We start from the raw sequence: 12,540 nt of genomic DNA, 5'->3' as shown, positions 1-12,540 counted from the left end.
AACCTGGGTGCATTTCCATGGCATTTTCCATGGATTTCCCTGGGCTATTCCCAGTGCTCGCTCCCCATCCCTGGGGATTGTCCCCTCCTTTTTGTGTCCCCCTTTTTTGCCTGGGTGAGATCTGAGCCCCGTTTGTGCCTGGCTGAGCCCCAAATCCCCAAATGTGGGGTTGTGCCCCAAGTGAGATGTGCCGGGTCCCGATGAGCTCGGCTTAAATCCCAAAGCCTCGCCTAAGGGGGAGAGAGGAGCTTAGGGGAGGCGGGTTGAGCTGGCTGTGATCCCTGTGGTGTGGAGGGGTTCGGGTGGGGTTTGGGGGTTCTCTGGCTCTTTTCTCGGGGCTGTCATTGCCATTGTCACTGTCGCTGTCATTGTCACCGCCCCTCATTGCAAAGAGACCTCCGGACTCCGCTTCCCGTTGCCATTGGAGTGCCCTGAGAGCCCGCCCACCCCTTAATGCCACCCCCGCGCTGCCCGTAATTATCCCTGCTAATTAACAACCTTAATGAGTAGCTCGTGGCAGCCTGGGGGAGCTCACGGGGCCAAACCGAGGTCGCTCCGTGGCTGGTGGCCGTGCCTGGCACTCGGAGTCACCCGTGGATGGCCCAGAATCCCAGAATTATTGAGGCTGGAGATGATTTCTGGAGTCACCGAGTGCCAGCTGTGATTCCCCACCGTGTCCCCAGCCCAGAGCACTCAGTGTCACCTCCAGGGGTGTCACCTCCGAACCTCCCTGGGCAGCTCCTTCCATGTGTCACAACCCTTCCCATGAGGAATTCCTCTCGATGTCCAACCTGGACATCCCCAAAACCATCACTGCAGGGTGGCAGAGGAAATGTCACCAATCCCCCCTGTGCTGGGACACAGCCACAGAGCCCCGGTGTCCCCTGCAGGAGGAGCAGGGGTGGCAGAGGGACAGGTTTTTATGGATTTATCTGACGCTGCCCCAGCTGGGAAAGGTCAGGGCTGCAGGAACCTCCCTGATTTAGGATTTCAGCCTGGCCCTGCCACTGCTCCATCCCTCATCAGCTCCCGGGGCCAGGCTGGAGGGACACGGGGACAGACACAGAGTGTCCCTCTGCCACCCCGGGGATCCCCAGTGGGCTGTGACAGCGCTGGCAGGGCTGGGGACAGCTGGTGACCCGGCAGGGCTGGCCTTGGGGACACGGCTGACACACTGACACGGGCTGGGGGAGGCTGGCAGCGATGGTGGCCCTGCCTGGGGACGTGTGGCTGGCAATGGGGACAGCTGTGGTGGCAAAATCAACTGCCACCCTCGTTCCCCAGTGTCACTTCTGTGTGCATGGACACTTCAGTGTCACAGCCCTGCCTGTCCCCTCCGTGTCACAGCCCTGGCCAGGAGGGCTGGCAGCTCCCTCCCCTTGTTCCAGCAGGAAGGGGGAGACCCAGAGCCCCTAAAATTCATTTTAAACACCAAAAGGGACTCAAATCTGGTGCCATCTCCCATCAAGCTGAACGAGACCTTACAAGGAGCAGCTCCAGGGAGCTCTGGGGCAGCCAGAACCCAAATCCTTTGGGATTATTTTTGCCATCGAACTGTCTGGGGCAGAGAGGCACACCCTGCACGGGGCTGGCAGCAGGCACTGCTGGCTGGGATGTCCCTGGGAACGGGCAGTGTGTCCCTGCAGTGTCCCCTCCGTGCAGGCTGGGCTCAGGGCCGGGCTCTTTCCCAACCCAAATCCATCTGTGTCAGGCTGGAGCCAGCCTGGATGGCGAGACAGGGAGTGAGGACATCCAGGGCTGTCCCCAAGGACAGGGCAGGGGGACAGGCGGGGTCACGGTGCCATCGCACGGGCTGAGGTCACCTCTTTGTGACAAAGGGACACTTTTATCGCTCTGCTCTGGCTCCGGGCTCGCAGGGAGGGACACGAGGGACCCTCGGCAAGGCTGGGGGGAGTCCCAGCAGCTGCTCCGAGCTCAGCGCGTGCTGTCACCAGCCGTGACATTTCCAGCTGGAACAAAGCCCGGCTTGCCAAAGCCAGCCTGTTCAGCCCCGGTTTAATGCGCAGGAGCCTCCGACGAGCCAGGCACAGCGGGGACAGGAGCCGGGATCTCGGGCTGGGGCTGCCAAAGGCTCATTAGTGTCAGGGATGTGATTCACCGAGAACCGAGCGAGCCCTGCCCCGGCCCCTCCAGAGATCAATAAACCAATTACAGAGGCAAATAACGGCGGGGCGAGGAGGGGAGGGCGAGAAAGGGAGGGAAGGAATCGGCTTTGGGGGGGTCTGGAAGCAGCAGGAGCCGGGGTGGGGCGTGGAGGAGAGACCCCTGAGGAGTGGGAAGAGCTCTGGATCCCGAGGTGTGGATCCTGCCCTGGATCCCGGGGTGTGGATCCTGCCCTGGATCCCGGCAGGTCCGGATGCTGCCTTGGATCCCGCCCTGGATCCCGGGAAGGTTCTGGATGCTGCCCTGGATCCCGGGAGGGTTCTGGATGCTGCCCTGGATCCTGCAGGGTCCGGATGCTGCCCCGGGCGCAGGTGAAGGCGCCAGAGCCTCTCCCTCTCCATCCATCAGCGCTGCAGACGCTCCCGATTAAATCTGGCAGGCAGCAGCCGGGTCCTGCCGCGCCTCGGGGTGCGGGGACATGGCCCAGACTGATTGTCTGGCTAATTAGCAGAAAGCGAAGCCTGCCCCCAGCCCGGGCATCCCTGAAAAGCAGCCAGGCCGCCTCCAGGCAGGAATCAGCAGAGGCACCGCAGCCACCCAGGGCTGCTGGGCTGGAGCTGGGCAGGGAAGGGGCAGGGAAAAGGCAGCGAAAAGGCAGGGAAGGGGCAGGGAAAGGGCAGTGCCAGCCCGAGCGTGCCCGGGACAGAAGCACCACGGTCACCCCTGCCTGTGCCAGCCTTGTCCCCACGGCCGCAGGGGACAGCGGGGACCCTCTGAGGGGCCGGGGCAGCACAGACGGGAGATCCATCATCATCTCCAAGAGATCCACAGGGATCCTCGGGTTGGCTGCACGTTTGAGCAAATCCTTCCCCTCCTGAGAATGGGGAACAGCAGCTGCACCCCCCCACAGCCCAGCCCAGCCTCCCTCATTCCTGCCTCCATCCCACGGATCCAGGAGAAAGGCCAGCTCACCCTACCCCTCCATTGGCATCGCGGCCCCAGCTCCTTACAACACTCATTTCCAGGACAGGGGTCGACAGCGCTGTTTTTCCACAGGGACAGCTCAGAATGGATGGCAGAAAACTTGGAAGGGTTTTTAGAAGCTCTCTGTCGTCACGTAACCCCCGTGCCCCTCTCCCAGGGGTTATTTGGGCCGTGTGGGAAGGGGCTGTGTGTTCCTCCTCTCTCCAGCCCTGCCAGTAAATCGCTTTTCAGCGCAGTGGATGCTTCCCAGGCAAAAGGACAAAGAGGAGTTTATCTGCCAGCACCAAACCAGCTGCTGGTACAGCTCCCTCCGAACCAGGGACCACCCAGCGATGCAGATTCTGCACCAGGCTTTAATTCAGCCCCAAAACCAGCAGAATGAAAAAAAAAAAAAAAAATCCCTTCAAAAGGCTCAAGGGTGGCTTCTTAACTCAGGCAGCTGGTGCTGCCCTCCTCCTGGATGGAGATCAGCTCCGATCAGCTCCTCAGTACCCACCGGGCCATCATTTCATTAATTTTATGGGCTTTTTAATGAAGATTAGATCTGGGTTCAGCCAGGCTGAACTGGCTGGGCTCCCCCTGGCCCCGGTTTCTCAGTGAGGTGGAAGTGAAAGGCAGGGAGAGGCTGGAGCCCTGATGCTCCACGGGCAGCCCCAGCCAGCTGGAAGCAGCCTGGGATCCCTGTGCTCCCTCTGCCTCACTGCTCCTGCCCTCTGGATTCTCTCCAGCCGGGAGAGGCCCCTGCCAGGGCTGGGGTGACCGAGGAGCCCAGAGGAGTGACGGGCAGGGGACAAATTCAAGGAGGCAGCGCTGGGAATGCTCCAGCCGGGCTGCTCCTTCCCACTGCCGAGGGAAGGGCACGGGCAGGACATCGCTCCTGGGCACAGGGGAGGATAAAACAGCTCCGGAAAGGTCCCAAGGCACCAAACCCCTCTCCTGGGCTGTCCTCCCTCCTCCCCTGAACTGTGGTGGGACCCCAGGGACATCCCAACAGCAGCACCCCAAAGATCCGATCCCGCTCCCCACTCAATCAGCCGAGCATCCCCTGCACACCCTCCCTCCTCTATTACCGGGACATTAATTCCCACATCATCTCCAGCACAAGCAGCTTTTTCCTGCCTCCTAAAGATTAATGAGGCTGATAACGACTCTGCCGCTGCTCCAGGACCTGATGGCTTTAGATCCGCCTGGGGAAGTGGATGGCGAAGTGAAAACCAGAAGCTCCCGGCCGCACTCAGCAGCCTCAGCGCGGGGCTCTTTGTTCACAGTCACTCTTAATTTCCTGCTCTCTATTGTCTCCTGGACAAGCGATGGGAAGAAGGGCAGGAATAGAGATAATTTAATTGCTCTCAAGATCCCAAACAAACCAGAGCAGAGGTTATCTGCCCCAGACCTCTCCTTTTTGTGTTTCCTCCCCCAGGGAGGGGCCGTGGCAGGAGCCACCTGTCCTGCACAAGTCCCCAGAGACCCCAAATATTTCGGCATCACCTTCCGACCTCTCCCAGCTGGGAGGACCAGCAAGGACCTGCCTTGGCTTGGCTGTGGAGACAAAATGGAAACTCCTGGGGCCAAAGCAGTTCCAGGGAGACTTTGGGGCTCTCAGAAGCCTCTTGGGCCACGCTGCCACACGCAGCCTCACGCTGCCATCTCCCTGTCCATCTGCTGGTGGCTCTGGGGAGGCTGAGGAACCAAAATGTTGCTGCACAGTGGGGAGGCAGGGCTGGAGGCAGGGTGGGCACTGCAGGAGAGGGAACGAAGGCAGGGTGGGCAGAGCAGGCAGGGAGGGCAGTGCAGGGTTGGCTGTGCAGAGCGGGAACGGTGGGCACGACAGGGTGGGCATTGCGGGGTGGTCAAAGCAGAGTGGACAGAGCAAGGTGAGCACTGCAGGATGGGCAGAGCAGGGTGGGCAGAGCAGGGTGGGCAGAGCAGGGTGGGCATTGCCGGGTGGGCACTGCAGGGTGGGCAGAGCAGGGTGGGCACTGCAGGGTGGATAAAGCAGAGTGGACAGAGCAAGGTGAGCACTGCAGGATGGGCAGTGCAGGGTGGGCAGAGCAGGGTGGGCAGAGCAGGGTGGGCAGCGCTGGGCACCGCGGGTTGTCCCCGCCCCGGCCCCGCAGAGCCGCCCCGCGCGGGGCGGGGCGCAGCCGGTGCGCTGCTCCAGCCGCGCCGGGAGCGGGTGCGCGGAGCCGTGCGGAGCCGAACCGAGCGGAGCCCAGCGGGGACCCGGCGCTGCCGGCGCCTCCCCGGTGCCCGCCGGGCCGGGCAGGGCGGTGGCAGGAGCAGGTGAGCGGCGGGGCAGCACCGCCCGGTGCCCTCTGCGGCGGAGACACAGAGGGGCCGGGGCTGGGGGGTCCCCGCAGCGAGTTCGTCGCCCACCGGAGCCGCCCGGGCTCGGTGTGCCGGTGCCGGCTGGGAGGGAAGGGGCTGCACCCGCCGAGCGGCCGGGAGAGGAGGAGGTTTTCCCCCGGCGCTCGGTGCTCCCGGGCATCACCGGGACGCACCGATTGGATTTGTGGAGTCGTAAAGGCTCCGGGATCGCCAGAGCCAGGAGGAGCTGAGGCGTGTTCGGGCAGGATGGGCAGTGCTCCAGCAGGGGACGTGGGGAGTGGGTTGGGAACCCCCCCCTGCGGGGAGCCTCTGTCGCGCTGAGCTTGGCAGCAGGATGGACAGATCCTCCCCAGGAATCCCTTCATTTCTATTTACTCCCTGATTTCTAGAATCTTCTCATCTCTCCCCAGAGCCAGGGAAGATGACATTTCGGCTCCTCTGAGCCAGCAGCGCCCATGGGGAGGAGAGTCATGGAGCTGGAGTACGAGCTGCCCAACGCCACCGCCTTCTGGTTCTCCCCGGCGTCCCCCTTCGACAACTTCTCCCTGGAGGCTCCCACCAACACCTCCCAGAACGCCACGGGCCAGCACTTCGACCTGACCAGCAATGCCATCCTCACCTTCATCTACTTCGTGGTCTGCATCATCGGGCTGTGCGGCAACACGCTCGTCATCTACGTCATCCTCCGCTATGCCAAGATGAAAACCATCACCAACATCTACATCCTCAACCTGGCCATCGCAGACGAGCTCTTCATGCTCGGGCTGCCCTTCCTGGCCATGCAGGTGGCCCTGGTGCATTGGCCCTTCGGCAAAGCCCTCTGCAGGATTGTCATGACGGTGGATGGCATCAACCAGTTCACCAGCATCTTCTGCTTGACGGTCATGAGCGTGGACCGGTACCTGGCTGTGGTCCATCCCATCAAATCTGCCAAGTGGAGGCGGCCCAGGACAGCCAAAATGATCAACGTGGCCGTTTGGGGCGTCTCCCTGCTGGTGATCATGCCCATCATGATTTATGCTGGGGTGCAGCACAACCACGGCAGGAGTAGCTGCACCATCATCTGGCCGGGAGAGTCGGGCGCCTGGTACACGGGGTTCATCATCTACGCCTTCATCCTGGGCTTCCTGGTGCCTCTCACCATCATCTGCCTTTGCTACCTGTTCATCATCATCAAAGTCAAGTCCTCGGGCATCAGGGTGGGCTCGTCCAAGAGGAAAAAATCCGAGAAGAAAGTCACCAGGATGGTGTCCATCGTGGTCGCCGTCTTCATCTTCTGCTGGCTCCCCTTCTACATCTTCAACGTCTCCTCCGTGTCCGTCATGATCGTGCCCACGCCCGTGCTCAAGGGCATGTTCGACTTCGTGGTGGTGCTCAGCTACGCCAACAGCTGTGCCAACCCCATCCTCTACGCCTTCCTGTCCGACAACTTCAAGAAGAGCTTTCAGAACGTGCTGTGCCTGGTGAAGGTCAGCGGCATGGACGAGGCCGACCGCAGCGACAGCAAGCAGGACAAGTCCCGGCTCAACGAGACCACGGAGACGCAGAGGACCCTGCTCAACGGTGACCTGCAGACGAGCATCTGAGGGGACAGCGGGGTCTGTCCTGCCTGTGCCCCTCCTCTCACGGGGTCAGGCAGGAATGTCACCTGAGGGGACGGCTGTGAGCACCCCGTGGCCTCGGGGGTCCTTGCCGGGCTCCTCTCGGCTGGGTTGGCTTTCAAGCGCTGGGAAGGATACGGGTCAGGAGGAGCCGCCTCGCCAGGAAAACAAAGACAGCTCACGGCGACGCGGCGCATTTCGGCACCGAAGTGCCACCGTTGGCACAGGGACGGCCGGGTTGGCTCTGCTGGGTCCCCCGTGCCACCCTCGGGGCCGGCTGGCTTTGGGGCTGTGCCCCACAGCGCGTGGGTGCACCTGGACGCACAGGGGGACCTCAGGAGGAGCCACAGGTGTGTGACACCACGGGGGACGCGCCGGCCTGGTGCGAGGAGACCGGGATCTTTGGGATCGCATTTTCCCTGGGTTATTCCTTACCCCGTGCTGTGTGACGGTCGCAGCCGCCCTGCCCCGAGGGGACACGGCCAGCACGGGGGGTGACATCCCCACGGGAAGCAGCTCTGCCCGGGCAGACCCCACCCTGCCTCCCCCAGCCCTGCCGTGTCCCGTTGCTGCAGAGCCCTTTCCCTGCCGCCCGCCCGCAGATTTTCTCCTCGGATGGAGAATTTCCCCCCTTTTTTCCCTCCCCGGTAGCCGCTGCCCCTCCCACCGCCCGCATCTGCCGCGATCGCTGCTCCGGGCACCCGCGGCACGAGCTCCGCTCCCTGCTGGGAAATCCTTGGAAGTGTTTAAGCAGCGGTGACACATTGGAGCAGCCTGGCACGGGCACCTGGCGCTGCCAACGCCTCCCGCACCCGCCTGAGATCGGGGTTTGTCCGCCCACGGCTCCGAGGGGTGACACCTCCCTGCTCCTTCCAGGCAAGTCACGCTGGAGGCAGGGGTGATGGAGAGGATGGGGACGGGAATTTGGGTGCTGGGGACTCGGTCCCCACCCTTGTCCGAGCCGAAGGGACCGGGCAGAGCAGACAGCAGAGCTCCCAGCAGCCGGGGATGAGGAAAGGCAGAGCAGCGCGGATCCATCCCCTGCATCCTGCACTGTGTGAGGGGCGGCGGGGCTGGCCTCACATCCGCTCTGTTTGGCTTCCCAAGAAGCGCTCGGCTCTGTCCCTGTCCCTGTCCCTGTCCCTGTCCCTGTCCCTGTCCCTGTCCCTGTCCCTGTCCCTGTCCCTGTCCCTGTCCCTGTCCCTGTCCCTGGCTGCCCTCCCAGCTCAGCATAAACCCGGGGCTCTGGAGCCCTGACCCCCCCAGACAAAGCCCCTCCTTGGCCAGCGCAGCGGGAGCTCGAGGCAAAGCCCAGGGGACAGGGACAAGTGCTGGTTTCCTGCCGGAGCACCCGGAGCAGCGGCTGTGCCAGAGGCTGGATCCGTTCACAGGCCCCTGCTCCAGAGCCGAGCCGTGGGAACGCGGGGGGTTCAGGAGGAGAAAACAGCCGTGGGCTCGGTCACCCCACGCTGTGCCAGCCCACCCTGGTGGCACCATGGCCAGCAGACACGGAGCCTTCACCTGGCAGTGAGGGAGGTGAGGCTGAGCGCCAGGTGCCACCTGCTTTGGGACCTCCAGGTGATGCTCCAGCCGAGAGCACCAGCTCTGGCTGAAGTTTCCCCATGGCTCTGCCCTGTTCCTGCAGCAAATCCCAGCCTGGGGCATCCCGTTCTCCTGTGCCAGATCCCCCAAAAAAAGCTCAGTGCCAGGCTGGGCACCTGCTCCTGGCTCTGTTGGGTATTTACCGCAAGACAAAGCAGAGCGATGTCAGCAATTGTTTGCTTTTAACTCTTTCCTGCTCCTCCGAGGAACAGTGACAGCGTTCAGGCGCCCGTGTGGCACCTCCCTGTCCCCTGGCTGGGCACTGAGCACAGCCCTGACCCCGGATTCCGGGGCACAGCAGTTCCGTGCTGACCCTGCAGGAGTGAGAACACCAGCAGCGGGTCAGGGCACGGTGAAACTGCCTGGGGAGGGCTGGGAGCAGCGGGGCTGCTGTGCCCAGGCTCGGTGCCACCGGTGTCACAGCCCGGAGCAGGGCTGCTGTCTGAGGTTCAGTGTCACAGCCAGGAGCTCTCTCAGGCTCGGTGTCACAGCCCAGGATCAAGGTTGCTGTGCCCAGGCTCCGTGTCACACCTGGGAGCTGTGTCAGGCTCGGTGTCACATCCAGGAGCTGTGTCAGGCTCGGTGTCACACTCGGGAGCTGTGTCAGGCTCGGTGTCACATCCAGGAGCTGTGTCAGGCTCGGTGTCACACTCGGGAGCTGTCTCAGGCTCGGTGTCACAGCCGCAGTGATGCGTCAGTGCAGCCGTGGGCACTCCGTGGGGGAGGTGTCTGCGTGGAAAGCGGGTGTGCAATGGGGAGGGGGATGTGTGGAGCCCCCAGTGCTCACCTGCAGCCAGGCCAAGCCCGGATTTGCCGTGTCCGACTCCATCCCAGCCGTGTGTGCAAGTCCTGCCACCAAAATCCCGGTGGAGGAGGAGAGGGACACTTGTTCCCAAGTGCATTTCCACAGGAGTCCCCAGCAGGAGCCTCCTGCTGGGAACACGCTTCCTCTGCGCTGGTTTGATATGGAAATACAGAAATCCTGGGAATTCCTAGCCCTGGGTCAGCTTTGTCCTGGCAAACCCCCAGGCAGTGACACTTCTGGGTGATCTGAAACGTGATCTGAACCGTGTCCCCCCTTTGCACCCAGGGGCTCTGCTGGGATGGGGACAAGGGGGCTGCAGGTGAGGAATGAGGGGCGTGGGGCGCTGCCACCAACATCCCAAAGGCCACCAAAGCCAGGATGGAACAGGGCAGGGGCACGAGGCGGCTCCTGGGGGCTTCCAGGGCTCTCCTTGGCCACCTTTCCACAGCTCACCGAGGAAAAAGGGCAGGAAAGCAAAATGTGCTGCCTGGGAGTGCTGGGAGGGAGCTGCAGCCACAGCCCAACAGCGGCTGTAAAACCAGCAAAATAAAACCTTCTGCTGTTCATTGCTGACTAATAAACATCAGCACCGCTGCTGCTGCTGCCAGTAACGAAGTTTTCCTTCCCAGCCACTTGATTTTAGAGGGAACTTGACCTCAGATTGGATCTGCTCTGCAAAGCCTCGCAGGGCTGTTGGCAGCGGGATGAGAAATCTCTGCTGGTGGTTGCAGAGCCGAGAGAATGAGCCTGCAGGTGCTTCACACGCAGACTGGGCAGCAGGGATTACAGACAGCTCCTGCCTGCAGAGGCACGAAGGGCGTTTTCCCAAATCCAAGGTGATGGGAAGCACGGATTGAGGTGTGCCACAAGCTCCCCGGGATGCCTGGAGCAGGGACCTGGCCCCTGGGGGCTGGGTCACTCCTGTACGAACCTTCCAGCCTTCCCAAAGCCTGTGGGAACCAATTCCCCTTTTCCTCCTCACCCCAGTGAGGCTGAGGGGTGTCTCCACAGCTCCCCAGTGCCATGGCATGGACCTGCATGGAGACATCCTTGTGTGCAGAGCTGGGCTGGGCATCTCCCCGTGTCCCCCTCGGACTCAGCCTGGCTGGTGACCAGTGTCCCCCTGTGCTCCAGAGCCAAATCCTGCTCAGGTGGGCAGGAGAGGCTGGGGCTGGACCTGGAGCCCTCCCTGCAGCTCCTCGTGTCGGCTCCAGCGCTGCCTTGGACTGAAATAATCTCCTCCTGAACTGCTCTGCCGTGTCTCCGGAGGCTTTCCCCGCCCTGCCATGATGGGAAGAGCTTTGTCTTTGTGATAGGTCCCTTCCTTTCCCCCCAGAACTGCCCAGGGTCCCCACCCAGCTCCGTCCCAGGCTCCCATCCAGCCCCAAACCCTCGCTGTGAAGGAGCCGATTCCAAAATCAGGGAGAATCTCCATCCCCTCCCTGCTGTGGCTCCCAGGGGGAATCTCCAGCGAGGCACAAGCAAAGGACACAGCAGATCCCAAAGCTGCCCAGTCTGGAATGGGATCTGCTGCTTTCCAGCCCCAGGGCACCTCTGCCCCTCCCTGCCAGCATGGATATCCTGAGAGATTTCAGCTCCACGCCCTGCTTGCTCCAAGACTTGGACTGGGAAAAGCCAGGGCAGGAGAGCCAGGCTGGGAGGATCCTCCTCCAGCTGTGTCCCGATCAGGAGATGCCGAGGGATGCAAAGCCTGGCCACTCCATCCATCCATCCAGCCATGGATCCATCAATCATCCATCCATCCATCCATCCATCCGTACATCATCCATCATCCATCCCTCCACCCACCCCACACAGTGTCTGGAGGAGGGCTGGGGTGGCTGATTGTAAATATATGTAAATTGTATATACTGGATGTATAAAACCTGGGGGGTTTCTGTCCCCTGACCCAGCCCCACAGGGGTCCTTGGCTCCCACGAGCCGGGAGGGACCACAGGGGCTGCTGTCACTCTGCCAGGTGACTTCTGCAGGGCAAGGGAGGTGGACTGAGGTCTCTCCATTCCCTGCAGAGCTCCCACAGCTCTGTCCATCCCCCGTGTCCTGTGCTGTGCTCTGTCACTGGATCCCTCGTGTCCAGGACGTGCCCAGGGTGTGTCCCTGCTCCCTGCCCCGTTTTCCTCCCCAGCAGTCGTTCCTCAGTGTCCCAGGGTGGGACTGAGCCTTCCCACACGGGGAGGGGGCTGTGGATGGCGCAGGAGGGAAATAAAAGAGTTTTCCTATAGTTTCTGATTGTTTGTATGTGTTGGAGCTGGAGGGAATGAGGCAGGCTTAGACACCATCCCAGAATTGCTCAGGTTGGAAAAACCCTCGAAGATCACTGAGTCCAACCTCGGCCACCACTGACCTTGTCCCCAAGTGCCACAACCACGCAGCTTTAAATCCCTCCAGCAACGGGGACTGCCCTGAGCACTTCCAGTGCCTGACAGACCTGTGTTTCCACAAAGAAATTCCTCCTGATGTCCAACCTGGCCCTTCCCCAGCACTATTTGAGGCAGTTTCCTCTTGTCCTGTCCCTGGGAGCAGAGTTTATCAAATCCTATAAATGCAAAGTTTGTCTCTGAGCAGCTGTGCAGCCCAGCAGCACCAACACTGAACACGCAAATAAACCAAACTGCTCCAAAATACCTGTGATTCTTTTTCTTCCCGTCTCAATTTCCAGCACAAAAGGGGGTTTATGGGGTTTGAATACAACAACCACACACCCACGAGCTCTGGTTCCAGCAGCATCCCCATGGAGCTGGATCCTGCCTGGCTCTGGATCTGCCTCTCCCTTCGGGGCTGGAAAGGACCTTAAAGCTCGATCCTGTTCCATTCCATCCTGGATGGATTTTGGGGGAATGTCCTCGTGCTCAGAACGGTGTTTTTGGAATGGGAGAATGGGAAAAAAGCCCCAGCTCTGTTCCAACCAAACCCCCCCCAACCCAAAGGGCCCTGAGGACGAAACCTCCCGAGGTGTGTGGAGTGACAGCGGCACCCACAGGCCGCGGAGCGCGACCTGTTTCCCTGGGAAACGAGAAAGAAAGAGAAAACGCAATTAAATAAATAAACAAATTAAATAAAATAAACAAAGCGGCG

At 61.5% G+C, this 12,540-nt stretch overlaps 1 protein-coding gene across 1 annotated transcript; it reads left to right on the top strand.

Moving 5' to 3' along the window:
* The first annotated feature begins 5,347 nt into the window (after window positions 1-5,347).
* On the top strand, window positions 5,348-12,087 carry SSTR2 (somatostatin receptor 2). Its single transcript, XM_014887563.2, has 2 exons — window positions 5,348-5,391; window positions 5,847-12,087. The coding sequence occupies exon 2, from the start codon at window positions 5,892-5,894 to the stop codon at window positions 7,020-7,022; it is 1,131 nt and encodes a 376-aa protein (XP_014743049.1). The 5' UTR covers window positions 5,348-5,391; window positions 5,847-5,891; the 3' UTR covers window positions 7,023-12,087.
* Window positions 12,088-12,540: the final 453 nt, after the last annotated feature.

This window comes from Sturnus vulgaris, chromosome 20 (genome assembly GCF_052056855.1).
Source record: "Sturnus vulgaris isolate bStuVul1 chromosome 20, bStuVul1.hap1, whole genome shotgun sequence".
Lineage (NCBI taxonomy): Eukaryota > Metazoa > Chordata > Aves > Passeriformes > Sturnidae > Sturnus > Sturnus vulgaris.
This window is presented reverse-complemented; position numbering and strand designations above follow the sequence as displayed.

What these genes read in the sequence shown, in the direction of transcription:
- SSTR2 (XM_014887563.2), top strand. Translation starts at nt 5,892, where the DNA reads ATGGGGAGGAGAGTCATGGAGCTGGAGTACGAGCTGCCCAACGCCACC.